This window comes from Caloenas nicobarica, chromosome 2, assembly GCF_036013445.1.
Source record: "Caloenas nicobarica isolate bCalNic1 chromosome 2, bCalNic1.hap1, whole genome shotgun sequence".
NCBI lineage: Eukaryota > Metazoa > Chordata > Aves > Columbiformes > Columbidae > Caloenas > Caloenas nicobarica.
Window position 1 is genome coordinate 1,010,842 of NC_088246.1, and position 15,901 is coordinate 1,026,742.

General features: G+C 49.4%; 1 protein-coding gene across 13 annotated transcripts in view; it reads left to right on the top strand.

Moving 5' to 3' along the window:
* Positions 1-15,901, top strand: part of MAP4 (microtubule associated protein 4) — a 154,126-nt gene that overhangs the window by 132,576 nt on the left and 5,649 nt on the right. For 11 of the 13 annotated variants that reach the window (XM_065630292.1, XM_065630293.1, XM_065630295.1 and 8 more), the window contains 7 exons: positions 309-506; positions 1,884-2,055; positions 6,279-6,338; positions 6,466-6,761; positions 8,978-9,106; positions 10,408-10,500; positions 15,711-15,792. In XM_065630292.1, the coding sequence (XP_065486364.1) occupies positions 309-506; positions 1,884-2,055; positions 6,279-6,338; positions 6,466-6,761; positions 8,978-9,106; positions 10,408-10,500; positions 15,711-15,792 (1,030 nt within the window). The remainder of the gene's footprint in view (positions 1-308; positions 507-1,883; positions 2,056-6,278; positions 6,339-6,465; positions 6,762-8,977; positions 9,107-10,407; positions 10,501-15,710; positions 15,793-15,901) is intronic. The other 2 variants (XM_065630294.1, XM_065630296.1) reach the window with 2 other exon arrangements.

Here is a 15,901-nt window from a genome sequence, read left to right on the forward strand (position 1 = left end):
GTCACTAAGCTCGGCTTTACTGCCGATTCCGTCTGTTGCTTTAGATGTCGCTGGGATAAACCCTGTTCGCTTTGACTCGAATGGCAAAACCACTCGTGAGTCACCGGTGCTTCCTTTTGGACTTGGTTACGCTCAGAAAACAGAAAGCTGATTATTATTTTTTGTTCGTTTCATTTAAAATTATCATTTTTACGTTCTCGCAGCTCAACGTTTTGGTTTACAACGCGCTGGTTTTCGTTGTATTATATTTTTTTGTGTGTTTTTTTTTGTTTCTCTCCTGGATTTTGCTTTTTTGACCCCCCGTAAAGCCCGCCGCGTCCACCGCGCCCGCCAAGCCCGCAGCAGCGAAAGCCAGACCCCTGTCCGCCGGCAGCCCCAAGCGCCCCGGCACCGCGCCCGCCCCCGCCAAAAAACCCGCCAGCCCCACGGCAGCGCCGGCCGCCAAACGCCCGGCCCCCGGCAGCGCCCGGCCCGCCGGCCCCGCGCCCAAAGACACCAAACCAAAGGTAAGAGCCCACCCCGAGAGCCAAAGCAGAGCCCCGCGGCTCACCACGGAGGGGAAGGCCGGGGTGTGATTCGCTGCGTTACCAGCGCCGCGCACTTATTAGTATCGGCTCCCGTTAACCCGCTTACAGCGTCATGTCCCAACGCTTAATCGTGTCGTCACAGAGGAGAAAATTAAACTCGATTGTACTACTACGATTTTCCTTGTGAGCTGTCAGCAAGTACACAAGATAATTCTTTATTTCTCTCCATTATTAACGGAGGGTTTTTAAAATACAGATACACTACAGACACAGGATGACTCTTAAATCCAGACAAAACCACAGGAAAACCGAATGGAGAGCTTCAATATTAATATTAAGAAGCATAAATCAGTTTGAAGACTTCAGTATTTCCCACTGCTTGTCTCTTTATGATGCCTGGTCATTATAAAAACTGCACAGAGAGAACCGATCATACACTCGCGTGCTTAGGAAATATTGGAGATTTGTAATTCTTCAACAACATAATTCTCCAATAATGTAATTCTCCAATAAGAGAAGATTTATGGACAGTTCTTAGTGTTGCACCTTAGAGCTGAAGCAGGGCATCCGCATGTAACGTTAAGAAATGTCCCCTGAATCTTCCCTACATTAACTTATGGTATTATGTTGTAGAAGAATTCAGATTTGAAAGGGAATATTACAATCTGTTTCAGAAGCTTTCTAAATGCTAGCATTTCTACTGCATGTTTCAGCTTAAATAACTGCATTTGAGTGTCTGTTAAAACTAACTAAAAGTAACAAGAAGTATGAAAGCACAAGTGTAATTCTGTACTTTTTCTGTGAACCAGCGTCTTCAGTTTTAAGTTTTTTACATAATTCTGAATCCTCTTTCGATGAAATCACAATCTCATCTCACTTGTTTCCATGAATTAACTCAGTATTTTAATACTGGAGAGATCAGTCAGTTTAGAAATACGTGACTTTTCCAGGGACAGACCTGGAATAGTTTTCCAAGTGAGGAATGAACCCCAGACACCCAGTTCTTAAGTCCACAGAGTTTTAATAAATGCCGCCTTAGCTTAGGAAGCGTTTCTGCTCGCGAAGGGAAGAAATCTCTCCAGAAGTATTGCGAGTGGCCTGAGGTTTCCTGTTTTGTTCAGAAATCAAAACCTTATTCTAACAGTCAGCAGGGCCTGTGCTCCGTGTCCTGTGCCGAACATACTCAGTCGCTTCGGTGTGCCTTAGTTATATTTTTCATCTTCTGCATTATAACATTCCAGCGGTGCCTAGCCTGTGTGTTTGAGCATTTAAACAGCTTTGATTTATTTCACGCTTTTTGTCGGCAAGCACTTTGTCGGTGAGATACTGTTTCTAACGCGGGCCGTGCGTGTCCAGGTTGCAGATGCGAAGCCGGCGGAGAAGCGGACCCTGGTGTCCAAGGCTGCGGCCGCGGCCTCTCCCCGAGCCCCGGCCAGGAGCTCCCCCGCCGCTCCCAAAGCCCCGGCGGCGGCGCCCGGCACCGGCCCTGCGAAAAGCACCGCTGCTTCTCCCCCGAAGCGGCCGACATGTGAGTGTGCCCTGGTTTTCCCTCGGGAGGGTTCGCCGAAGGGGAATCGTGTTTGACCAGCCTGATAGCCTTCCGTGATGGTGGGACTGGCGGGTAGAGGAGAGGGCAGTGGGCGTTGTCGCCTTGACTTCAGCAAGGCTTTTGAGGACGTCTCTCACAGCCTCCTCACAGGCAAGCTCAGGGTGAACGCGCGGTGAGATGGGTCATGAACTGGTTGGATGGCGGAGCTCAGAGGGTTGAGATCAGCGGTGCGGAGTCTGGTTGGAGGCCTGTGGTTCGTGGGGTTCCCCAAAGGTCAGTATTAGGTCTATCCTCCTTCAACCTGTTCATCAGTGACCTGGATGGGGAGCCCGAGTGCACCCTCAGCCAGTTTGCTGATGATCCCAAACCGGGAGGAAGGGCTGACACACCGGAGGCTGCGCTGCCATCCAGAGAGACCTGGCCAGGCTGGGCTGGGCACAGGAGAACCTGGTGAGGTTCAGCAGGGGCCAGGGTAGGGTCCTGCAGCTGGGGAGGAACAACCCCCGGCACCAGTACAGGTTGGGGTTGAGCTGCTGGAAAGCAGCTCTGCAGAGAAGGAGCTGGGAGTTCTGGGGGACAACAGGGTGACCATGAGCCAACGATGTGTCTGTGTGGCCAAGAGGCCAATGGGACCTGGGGTGTGTGAGGAAGAGTGTGAGCAGCAGGTCGAGGGACGTGAACGTCCCCCTCTGCTCTGCCCTGGTGGGACCACATCTGCAGTTCTGGGTCCAGTTCTGGGCTCCCCAGTTTATGAAGTACAAGGAATTACTGGAGAGAGTCCAGGGAGGGACACAAAGATGCTGAGGGGCCTGGAGCATCTTTGTGATGAGGAGACACTGAGAGAGCTGGGGCTGTTCAGCTGAAGAAGAGAAAATGTTGATTAAGAGGGGATCTGATCAATGGGCTCAATATCTCAGGGTGGGTGTCCGAGGACGGACCAGACTCTGTTCAGTGGTGCCCAACGCCAGGGTGAGGGGCAGCGGGCACAGACTGAAACACAGGAGGGTCCATCTGAACACGAGGAGAAACTTCTTTGCTGGGAGGTGCCAGAGCCTGGCCCAGGCTGCCCAGAGCGGGTGTGGAGTCTCCTTCTCTGAGACATTCAAACCCCCTGGACCGACCTGTGTGATCTGCTCTGGGGACCCTGCGCGAGCAGGGGGGCTGGGGGATCTGCAGGGGTCGCTATAACCCAACCAGGCTGGGGTTCTGTGAGATCTGTCCTGACCAGCCGCGGGTTCCTGACCGCACAGCACCGCTGGTTCGTGCTGGGGTGTCTTCCTCAGCCGTTCCAGCGCGCCGGTGGCTTTGTCCTCTGTTAGATCATCCTGTGGCCCCGGCGCTTTGTTAAAATTAGCCTCCTGCTAAACAAGCTTGTGTTCTTCAGTTCAAAAGGAGGAAAATAACCCCAAACCTTAAAATGCAGCCATTCCTGAGAAGCTGCCGTTAGCCAGGACTTCTGAGAGGGGCGACCTGGGGTACCTGCCAGCCGGGAGGTGACCCGAAGCTCAGTGATAACTGAAGTGCCGACCCTTGTCCTACAGCACGAGATCCTGTGCCGAGGCACACAGAGCGCAGCTTGGACTCCGCTCTCCAGGGCTTCTTCCTCCAAAACCAAGTCTGAATGACCTCTAGGGCCAATTTGGGTCAGCTCTGCGTGAGTCAGGATTAATACAGTTACTGAATGTGCTTGATTGAACAAAAATTAGGCTATTGCCCCTGTATTTTCCCATGGTAACAGTTAGAATATTCACTAAAACCAATTTAAATCTTGGGAAAAGCAAATCTCCAGAAGAAGACTTGAAGCACTCAGACTAGGGCAACTGAAAACCAAAAAAAAGTCGAACGAAGTGGAGGTTTTTGACTAGCGCAGGAAGAATTTGGAGCTGAATCCCATCAGCTTCATCAGAAAACTGTATCGCACTCCGGCTGTTGCCAAAGAGGGAACTGCCCGTGAGGTTTCACAGTCGGCACAGAACGCAAGCACCATATTAGCATCTTGAATACACTGTTTTCAGTCATTTTAACGGAACCAGAGAGATTTAACATCAGATAAAAATACAATTAAATGTCCTCAAGTCTTTTCAAATGGCTCGACCTCATTGGCAAAATATGCCAATAAACATGTCCAACTAATCATAGGTATTGTTTGATTTGTTCTGAGAGTACCAAAGTGTGAATTCATAAACTGCCTTTTCCAAAAGGATTAGGAGTGTTTTAGCTATGCTGAAATATATTAGGCTGATGTTAATGTTATACTTTAGGGGAAAATATAATGAATCCTGTGTAGAGGAAATGATGCACTTGCCAAGAGCCACGTATCGTACCCGATCCCGTGGACATCCTTTGAAATTCAGTTCGGGTGGTCTTCTGTGCGAACTGCAGCCCAGAATGCTTGACAGGTTGTAATGAGCTCAGTTAATTTCTCCTTCCAAAACTGAGGCGCAGACAAAGAAGCGTTTTCTGGTGACATTTGAAAGGAGACGGGGTCAGCGATGCAGAGACGCGGGAAGGTCGTTCCAAGCGGTGAGATGTTGGGAGGAGGAGGCGTTTGAACGAAAGGAGGGAGGTTCGGGCCGGACACGAGGAAGGAATTGTTGCTGCTGAGGGTGGTGAGAGCCTGGCCCAGGTACCCAGAGAGGTGGTGGCTGAACCATCCCTGGAGGCTGCGCTTTTCCAGGTATTAAATATCAGTCACGTTCTCTACTAAACGAGCGCCATGGGCTAGGTGGTGCTTGATTTCCTTATTTTTTTTTTAGTTTTTTCTAATTTTTCCCCCTCTCTCCGTGAAAACGACTTTTGCGTTTGTACAAGACCCACCTCTCTGTCAGACCAGAAAAAGATGAAAGTCCCAGGCTGTCGTTAGGGACCGTTTTCCCAGCAGCTTTATCATTCTCCAGGTTTTCAACATCACGTGCTCATTAATAACACAGACAAAAGTGTTCCAGTGTTTGGCTCCCCGCTGGCACAAGTAGAAATAACATCTCTTATGTATTAAAGTAACATATCAGTCCTCTCACCTTTACACAAACTAAGCCCGTTCTGTCCGTACAGTTTTCTCAGTTGTGGTCTCAAGGAATGAGATTAGGTTGGTTTGACAGGACCTTTTTTGAAGTGTTTGGTATTAATTACCTATCTGTCCTGTAGGCCTTATTAAATTATCCAAATGTGCTTCATGTCATTAGCTCCTGTGTCACCATGGGGTTTGATGGGGTGCGTTCAGCGCTGGCTGGATGGGGTGATGCACACTACCTCAGCCCGCGCTTCCCTGCCTCTTCTGCTCGGTCTTTTCTCCATCAGCGTCCCATAAAATACCCTGACAGCCACTTGAGCTGAGCTAAACTTCTGAGAATGTTAATGGAAATTAAATATCAGAAGATGGAGGTTTTCATAATTTCTAACTCAGATTTTTTTCCATTTGGTGTTTGTTTTTAATGCTGCCTTCCTTTGGCTGTTGAAATGAAGCAGATTTCAGCCAAAGTTGTTCAGCACTGATAGTAAAAAACCTAGAATTTCGTTACCAAAGAGCTCTTTAAAATAAGGTTCTATTTATCTTTTTCAGTCCGTGCTTTTTCCCTTATCAACTTTGTGTATGGTTTTGTTCAGCTTTGAGAAACAGAGATGTGTTCCTGTCCTCTCTGCAGAACATAATCAGGTCACGATCGCTGGTGGTTGCCCCAAGGCGTAGTGCGGTGTAGTGATTGATTTGGGGTTTAAACAATTATACCGGGGACCGAGATGTGTGCAATAACTTCTGTGCAAGAAAACTGGCGTTGGTTAGAACTGATCTATCAAGAATACCAAGGTTAGAGATGAACAAACGTGGTTTTGCTTTTGCTGTTTAGTAAAGAAGGGAGCTTTGGGCTTGCTTTGTTTTGTTGGTTTGTGGTTTTTGTTTTGTTCTTTTTTAAGAAATGAAATTGGGATGGGATTAAAATAATGTTAGTGAGTGCTATCAGATTCAGAAGGTTATTGTCAGAAAAAGAAAAAAAAAGTAAACTGTAGCCCAGGTGTGTTGTATCATTGAATGGTGAACGATCCTTTTGCTGGAAAACACGAGTGCGTTTTTCTGCTCCGAGGAGAACCTTGGCCAGTGTTCCCACGGAGCAGTTAACTCTCGAGACGCTTCATTTATGTAAGAACGGGGCTCTGTGCTGGGCTCCCTCTGCGCAAACTGTCCCTGACCTGTGCTTTGTGTTGGGCAGCTATCAAGACGGACGCAAAGCCTGCGGACGCCAAGAAAACCTCTGCAAAGTCACCTTCAGGTAAGTGCGCTCCATTTCCACCTCCATCAAACCGCCTTGCTTGGGGCTGTGTTTATTGAGCAAGCCGGGTACATCTGTAGGGCGCTGACCTGCCTTTTTCCCCCTTCCCTCCAACTAATAATCGCAGCTGACTTGAGCCGCCCGAAGAGCGCAACTGGAAATGCCGTCAAACCCAGTGCCGGCGCTGCCGCGACGCCCGGAGCCGCCAGCCGGCCCAAACCCAAACCTGCTGCCCCCAAACCCGCCACAACCGCAGCCATGGCAGATGCTAAAAAACCCACGACCGCGAAGGCTCCGGCGAAACCCAGCACCGTGGCCAAACCGCCGCGCCCGGCCAGCAGCGCTTCTGCTCCAGATCTGAAAAACGTACGGTCCAAAATTGGATCAACAGATAATATTAAACATCAGCCAGGTGGAGGAAAGGTAAGTTTCTTCAAATTTGATAACAATACGCGCTTTGAAACAGTAGCTTTTAAGCATTACAGGTGCTCTTTGCTAATTGGGGTGGCTGTATCCTCACTGCTCCTCTCGTTTGTGCTCTGCAGAGCTCCTCTGTGGGTTCGTGGTTTATAAGGCATTAACAACGCAGCGATTGCAGCATACAGAAAGAATCCGCCTTGTCAGCCTGCATGGGCTTTACTGGCATACGGACAGGAATTCCACACTCTGTGGTTCTGCTTTCCTGTCGTACATCTTGACATAGGAACTAGTTGGCATTGAAAGCTCAAAACCTTGTCTATATAAATATATATATTCCAAAATCAAAACCTTGTCTATATTCCAAACCCCTGCCTTTGAACAGAGGAGTCTGCCACATGGTGTGGGAGGTGGAATAACACACGACGACGCAAGAAACTTGGATTCAGGAGCACGTTCCATAGTACCCTGCCAGGTCTGGAAACGGGGACTCTGTTCAGCGTGTCAGGCCTAAAGCTGAGATTAAATGGGTCTCCATACGCTGCTCTCTTCTGTGGCCACCAGAAGTTGTCCAAGGAGAGTAGAGTTGAGCTGTAGGGAAAAGCGTGTACATAGATAGAACTTGGGGCTCTCATCAGTAATGGGCTTAAATTACATTTTCATCTGCCATGTAGATGGTAAATGTTTAGGGATATACCTGCAGCCCTCTTCTGAGGGCTTAAATAATTTGGTGGATATGCAGAATCCTGGATATTGTATCGCAGATACACCCATCTTGTCCTGACCAAATGCGTTAGCAGCTTGCCCACAGTCCCAGGGCTTTAATTGCCACCAAGTGGAACAGATTCGCCCACTTCTCTTTGCTGCAGCCCTGTGGTGACGAATAACTCGGCCGAGAATTTTAATCTGATGCCAAGAGGGCACGTTTCGTGCCGGGAGCATTAATCTCCGCTCAGGCACAAGGGCACTGGTGCGCTCGGGTGTTTGATGTTACAGCATCAATATGGGATTTATTTAGTCGGAGTTAAGAGCCCCTTAGTTGTACCATATCGTAGTAGAGTCCTCAGAGCTTGGACATCTCCCCAGACCAAATTTCTGGAAATGACAAACCTAGTCTGGTGAAGAACTTGGCGGCAAGCAGGAGGGCGACCCTTTCATGTACGGTGTATTGTAACTTATAACCAAGTTCAGAAAGCTTTCTGGTCAAAAAGAACACGCGAGATTGTTCTGTTGCTTTAAACTGCGCTGGGGTCCTGAGGATCGCAGAGCTTTTTAGCTTAGAGGGCGATTGTGTCATCTTAAGGGGATTTATTTTTACATTTAATTGTACTGTCCTTTATTTTCTAAATATTTTCATAGAATTCTTAAATCCTAACAACGGTACTTTTAAGAAAATTGTCCTTTCATAGTCTTATTTACGCTGAGATGTTTTTACAGGCTGAGAATGCTGTAGGAGCGCTGGGGTTTTTTGTTTGCCGTTGCTGGTAGGTTAGTGAAATACAGGATTTATGCCGAGGCCCCCCCCCAGAAATTGCAGGTTCTGCTGCATTTATCTGGATCTGGGTTAGCAGCAGAATGGATATTCTCAGGTAGTTGCTGGATTTTTCTAAAACCTGTGAATTTTCATTCCGTTTTCTGTTCGGCTGGACAAGCCGGGTCCACCTGCATTGGATTAGCTAAAAGATCAGTGGGCTGTTGATCTCAAAGCCTGAGTCAGATCAGCGCCTGGGTGCGAAATCAGGACTGGAAGCTCCGAGTCTGTGTCCAGCAGAGCTCGGGAGCTCAAAGGAAAAGAAAATCACCTGGGATGCGTTTGGTGCAGATCAGTTAAACCTCCTGCGGGTGCCGGAGCTGGTCCTGCGCTGCCGCCGCGTTACTGGAAGTCTGGGTTTAATTTTTTGGCCAGATTTTGGGGTCACTTGGAGACCTGCCAACGTGACGGTTGGGGAAATGATATACTGGGGAAGGGCATCTCTGAGGCTTTTTAAGAAATGGAGAATTATTAATTGCTTTGAGCCCGGGGCGCCTGTTCCATCCCGTGTCTGAGTGATGTTCCTTCCCCTCCACCCCCGTAGTTTTATTGTTCCTGTGCCTGAGAATTCCAGCATGTGAGGCGTTCTGGGTCATCTGCTCTGAGTGTATCTGGGTAGCTCGTGTTCCCCTGCTCTCCTGCCCACACTTCTGCTTTTGCTGGTTGAAATCATCCATTTGTCTCCATCTAGGGGAAAATAGAGAAAAAGCCAGAATCAGCCGCTGCTGCACGAAAGTCTGAACCCAATGCGGTCTCTAAAATGGCTCCTACTAAAACAACCGTATCAAAAGAGGGTGCCCCAAAACAGCCCAATGGGAAAGTGAGTTCATTTCAGACTTTTCTCTGTGGGAGATGGAGGAAAACATTTCCATTTCGAGTCCCGTTCCCTCTCTTCAGCTCTCCTGCTCTCTCCTGTCGGTGTCCCTGTTCCTTGCACAGACACTTTTCCAATTCCTTCTTGTAAACCCGGGGATGTTCTCAGTTGAGCATGTTCAGAGGTCGCTATCGTGGGTATCTTTGCCATGCCTGCTGTAAGTATAAATGTTTTCGGAGTTCTCCATTTCCACTTTTGGGTAGAGGGGCTTAATTTTAAGTCAGAGATTTCCCTTAAGACCAGTTCTTCATACACAGCACCAGTTTGTAACTGGGGAGAGGGAGCTTTAGTTCAGCGCTGCTTGTTTTAAGGTTGCAGAATATGAAGAACTTAATATTTTTCCTGCAATATTCCCGCCCCAGTTGTACCCAGGCTCTTTAACCCCATTAATTAGGTGGTCACCGGGTTACTCCGAAGCTGTCGGGACATGGTACGTCAGCCGGAGTGGATGGGGAGGGAGGCGGGAGGGAACGCTGGCTTAATTCCCATATTATCAGGGACAGACCCTGTTAATGACCGGATGGGATCTGTACCTCCTAATTAAACCACCGTACACCTCCATGGCACGTTTTCAGAGCTGCTGGTGCCCTGAATCCAGTTCCGAACTGGCTGAGGAGCTTTTGGAAACCTGCTCAAGCGATTCCATTTGTGCTTGGGATTGATCGTCTTTCTAGAAAGTGCTCGAGATGCAGCAGCTGCCGCGTTTGTGCTGCGTGAAATAACGCCAGGCTAAACACGTGTCCTAACCAACCTTCGTAATCACGGGCTGCTACTCTAACTCAGTTGCTCCCTGTGTGAGTAAAAGCTCACTTAACATACTTGTGAAAAAGTCCAAGTCATTTGAGTTCAAAGGAGAAACAATTTAATTAACATGAGAATTGTCTGATAAAATTTAGCTGCAGTTCGATGCCCTGGGCTGGTTCTCCTGCTCAGGGCGCTCGGGGCAGGTTCCTGGGGACACATGAGCAGGCACCGCGGTGATGCCGACCCCGTATCTGGAGGCGCAGAAGAGCCTTCACGGTGGCGCTTATGCTCTCGCACTAACTCTGTCTGTGCAGCCTCTTGTTCCCTTCGCTTTTTTTCCTCACTCTCCTCCTCAGTTGCTTTCACACCTAATACTGAAGTTAGACTGAGTTTAACACAGCTCCTCGTTTACCCACCGTGTTCGAGCATCGCTCCAGCCTGCCGTATGACAACTCTAACCAGTCCTCTTCCCTTGTGTTGTTTTCCATTCTGTAACATTCCAGGTCCAGATAGTCTCCAAAAAAGCGAACTACAGCCATGTTCAGTCCAAGTGTGGTTCCAAGGACAATATTAAGCATGTCCCTGGAGGTGGGAATGTAAGTATGGGCTCTGGGCAAGCCGGCTGTCTACTAACTCCTTCTCTTGTGCCGTGTTTTTATGTGTCACTCGTACCAATGCTGTGTCTTAGGCAGAAGGTGTGGCAGAATTTCAGGGCTTCTGGAAATAATGTAGGCTGGAGAATTTTATTTTCTTTTTTCCCCATGGGATACTAGGTTGATTGTGTTTTGTTTCACAGTACTCCAAATATACCCGACCTATTTCTCGCGTGGTTTACGTCGTGTCCAGGACCAACTGTAGGATGTGCGCAGTGCTGAGTTAACTCACCTGGATTCCCTCTGCGGTCAGTGGAGGCACCGCATCAGTCCTCTGACCTATTTCACGTGTCTGATTTTGGGATTAAATGAATTGTGGCCTAGTAGCACCTGCTACTCTTCCCTGGCTAATAGAGCAAGGCTGAGCCAGACTGATTTCCGAGAAGGGAGACTTAGAAAAATGAGGAGAGAAAGACTCTGGGACTTGATCTTTGAGCTGCAATTAATTTCTAAATTTAAAGGCTACTGGTATCCCTGGCAGCAGAGTTGAGCTTATTAAAATAGAAGGCTAATCCTGTAACGGCTGTGTACTTGGTTATTATATCCTGAAAGCGTCTGGCAAAAAAACCCCAGGGTAACTATCCAGATACCAAAGCTCCTGAAAACATGGCTGTGATTTGGCAGGCTTGTTTCCTTGCGGGCAAATCTGTGCTACCGTCACGAATCTGCGCTAGGGATGGTTCACAGAAATACAAAGATTGGATGTTTTCCAGAAGTAAGGGTTTTTTTCCATGGGTGCTTAATCTGTGGGTTCCCGAGCAGCGACGTCCAGCGCTCGCATCTTGCGACGCTTTCTCGGTGCCTGAGAACCAGCGTCTACAAAACTCTGGCGCCTGTTTGTGGAGCGTTCGAGGTGCAAACCACCCGATTTCTGGGCCAGCTGCACCATTCACGTGCAGTCGGCCTGTTCGCTTTGATGTCTGGCTCAGCGGATGCAAATGCTACACAGGACCTGACCGTGGTGCGGGCTGCTGTGCCCACTTTTCCTGGGCAATATACGTGTGTTTGTCCAGCTGGCTCAGCCTTTACGTGACCAATTCTTCCGTAAATCTTTGGGAGAGGCAACCAGACTGGGGTTCTTCAAGCTGTTCTGTGCAGGGCGGTTACCAGGGTGGTAGGAGACAGACATTGGGGGTTTGACGCCCCGTTCAGAGTCGCTGGACACGCGTCTCTGCGGCTCCTTCCCTTCCACTTTGTGGATTCTCACCCCTGGTGGCATTTGCCGTTTTCATGTGATATTTCCATGACTTTCCCAAGGTTTAAAGGAGAGCACACGTGTGTATGGAGCTTCCCCTCGAAACGCTCCTACAGGAGAATTCTCTGCACCATAGAAAGAAAAACCGATGTTGTGACCATCGTGGCAACTGGGTGCCCTCATAATACTGTTTTTCAGCTACATACGTTTCTGTTCCTACTGCAGATTTCGTCCGGTTCTGTCACCCGAGTTGGGAGCAGGCCGTTGGTGCTACTGGGTCGTAGTCAGCGTTGTGTGGCAGAAGACCCTTGGCCAGGCTCTTGTAACTCACAGGAGCTGTGTTTTATAAACTGCTTTAGTTTTGCCACTCTTACCTTGCACAGCCTCTTAGTGGACAGCGAGTCTCACGCGTACTTTCCCTTTTTTTTGAGGCCAACAGAAATGTGATTTAAATGTGGGGGATATTTTTTCTTGCTTGATTAATTACATTAGTGAACTGTTCTTTCTTCTGATGAATCACCAAACCTTGTCCTTTCCTCTTCACTGTCCTGGGGACAAGCGTGTGCCTGTTTTCTTTTTCTCTTCCTCCACACTCTCCTTTTACCGTGCACGTTTCTACTTGCTCAACTAGTTAAGCTTTTTGCTTGGAGAACAGAGAATAAGGTGTTGATTATTGCCAGGTTCCCTGTGCCCCCAAAACAGCGTCCGACCCCCCGACCCGCAACAGGCAGCGCAGTGGGAGCAGACGAGGTGCAGAGACCAGTCTGATGTCCTATAAAATGTCATTTTTATATCTGCTCTGTCCCTTTGGAGCACTGTAACGCTGGTGTCCTCTTCCAGGATGTTTCCTTGCTCAGATAGTTGGATGATCACTTTGACAGGAGCCTTGCAGGTGTGGAATTCCTCACCCAGGCTGGTGGGGATGTCTGGAAGGTCCGTGGCTCCCGTCTGTGGCTTCAGCTGAAGCTTTCAGGAACACGAGCTGTTCTCAGCAGCACATCCTGAGCCAGCTTTAGGGCCGCTCCGGTAGGAGCGGTGGAAATCCTGCCCAAGTGCGGCGCTTCCTGCGCTGCCTGGGCACCGGTTTACCCTCTGTACCCTCTGTCATTTCTTCTCCCCTCCAAGAAACCCCAGAAGACATGTCCGAAAGCAGCAGATATTGTTCCTACTCATATTTGCCAAAAATACCTTAGACGCAAACATGATCAGGTTTCCTGGGTAAAAGCTTTTGTTGTGCTTTATTATTTCCCCCCTCTCTTCTCAAAGAAAGCAGCAGTAAAGAGGTGGATTTTGCGACGTGCAGGTAGTGTACGTGTTGTTGAAGATTTAACAAGTGATTTGGAGTGCACATATATTTCTCTGCCCTTTGGCTTGACCTGCTCTGATGGGCTGGGAAACGGTCAGACAGAGAATCGGAAGAGCGATGGGGATCAGCCTTCCCGTCCGAGCCTCCAAATCCAGCTTTAGGATCTAAAGTTTATTTCTGGCACCAGAGCCTGAGTATTTGGCTCTGTAAATGCAAACCCGAGCCTTTAAAGGTGTCTCCCATTGCAGACTCAAAGCCACTCGTGGTAGAAATCTGACAAGAAATTCACTTCCATTCAGATAGAATTGTTTGGATCTGCAGGTGAAGTCGTGGGGACTCACAGCTGGGTGTGTCTGCCCAAGCTGATAGCGAACGTTATCGTTTTAAAAGGCATCCTGTGAAATAAATTCAGTTTTATTCCAGTTCCAAGCAAACAAATGCTCATTATAAGAGCCGTGGTGACTCTCCCAGGAGCGCGGGGCCGAGCGGTGCGGAACACGGGGCTCTGGGCGCAGCGGGCTCCGGCTCGTGGCTCCGCACGGCTCCGGGCTCCCGCAGACAGATGCGCCGCCAAGTACCGGCGGAATTCTCAGTCGGCTTTTAGAGCAGATTGTGAGTGAACTAATTCTTGCCACATTCAAAAAGAAAGATTTTTGGTTTTCTTCTGCGAGATGATGGTGGTGCTGATGTGATTGGGGGAGGCGAATCCTCCTCACCCGACTACCAAAAAATGCCAGATTTTTACCACAGAATGATCAAACGTCAGCCCTGGGGGGGGGTTGGACCAGGTGACCACGAGTTCCTTCCAACGTGAATTATCCGATGTTTGTATGACATGAAAGATCTCCAGGTAGTCAGGCAAGAACAGAGGAATTTTTCATCTGGAACAGAGGAATTTTTCATCCTCCTGGAGCTGCAGGAGGAATTTTAAAGATGTCAGAGCTGGGACTCCGTGCAGTGCGCTTGGTCCAAGTGTCAGAGATTAAATATTTTTTGAGCAAAAAGACATAAAACCTGTGATGTTTTGACTCCACCTTTGTCCTACCCCAGAGAAAACCCTTCTCCCCACACTCAGCGATGACCCCGAACCCCACGCTGGAACACCGGGCTTGTTGGCTTGCGAGAAGGTCATTAGTGAGTCGTGAGCATCTCATGATTCCGTGGCTGCATCACCAAACATCCTTTCACTGCAGGTTTTATTTGCCGGCATCAAGTCACTGGCAGAATGAGGTTAAAGAACGTGCTTGTGGGCAATAGCTTCCCCGCCCCAGGGCCTGCTCTGGGGACAGCAGGGTGACCATGAGCCAGCGCTGGGCCCTTGTGGCCAGGAAGGGCAATGGGACCTGGGGGGGATTAGAAGGGGGTGGTCAGTAGGTCAGAGAGGTTCTCCTGCCCCTCTGCTCTGCCCTGGTGAGACCTCATCTGGAATATTGTGTCCAGTTCTGGGCCCCTCAGTTCCAGCAGGACAGGGAACTGCTGGAGAGAGTCCAGCGCAGCCACGAAGATGCTGGAGGGAGTGGAGCATCTCCCGTGTGAGGAAAGGCTGAGGAGCTGGGGCTCTGAGCTGGAGAAGAGGAGACTGAGGGGTGACCCATTCATGGGGATCAATATGGAAAGGGGGAGTGTCAGGAGGATGGAGCCAGGCTCTTCTTGGTGACAGCCAGTGATAGGACAAGGGGCAATGGGTACAAACTGGAACACAGGAGGTTCCACTTAATTTGAGAAGAAACTTGTTCCCGGTGAGGGTGCCAGAGCCTGGCCCAGGCTGCCCAGGGAGGTTGTGGAGTCTCCTTCTCTGCAGACATTCCAACCCGCCTGGACACCTTCTGTGTAACCTCAGCTGGGTGTTCCTGCTGCGGCGGGGGAATCAGGCTGGATGAGCTTCGAGGTCCCTCCCAGCCCCTGATGTTCTGGGATCCTGTGACTCTGTGACAGGGCCTGGAGCAGTTTGTTCCGCTGGGGCACCGTGATCCCTCCCAGCGCCCTGTTCCCGGCGGGAGGAAAGGCAGCCGGCACCGCCCGGCAGTGGTATGTCCGCTCGTCAGCCGCTCCTGGCCGGTGCCTCGAAGGAGCTGCCGCAGGGGCTGCTACACGGGTCTTTGTCCAGTGCTGCTCCTACTTAAATTTGTCACTCCTCTTAATTTAAAACCGCCGTACGGAAAGGCCTGCAGGGTGAAAGAAAAGAGAGATGGCTTTATTGTCTTCTCCTTTTTCTCAGATTTACTGCAAGTTTTAACTCTGACTTCAGTGAGACCGATCTTGGTTTACTCCAGAGAGAAGCAGGCCCCTTTTTCATCGGGGAATGACCATACATTGTTTTTTGTGTGGTCTCAAGCAGAAGATGGAGCGTTCTCATTTCTTGTATTTTGGCCAGTGCCAGGCGGTACTTTTCATGGAGCACATGTACGTCTTTTCTGCTGTTACGGGGCTAACCAGGTCACTGCTGGATCCGTGAGACAGGATGCATTAAATGGTGCTAAATCTGACTAGAGTGTTGGCATCCAGTGGCTGGGGAGCCACTGGAGACAGTAATGCGGCAGAAGAGGGGTGTGGAGGTTCCTAAGTGTCAGCTGGTGGTTGGGGTGGCCCATTGGCCACCACGTTCCCAGGAGGGGTTTCCATGTGCTGAGCTGTTTCTTTTTGCCTCTTCAGGTGCAGATCCAGAACAAGAAAGTTGACCTCTCCAAAGTGTCCTCCAAGTGCGGCTCTAAAGCAAATATCAAGCACAAGCCAGGTAGAAATGTTACCGTTTCCTTGTGATTTGTCTGTACATATTGCACGTCACCCAAAATCAGCCCTGGATTGCGACTCAAATGGTTTTAAGGGGTTTATTGCTTTCAGGG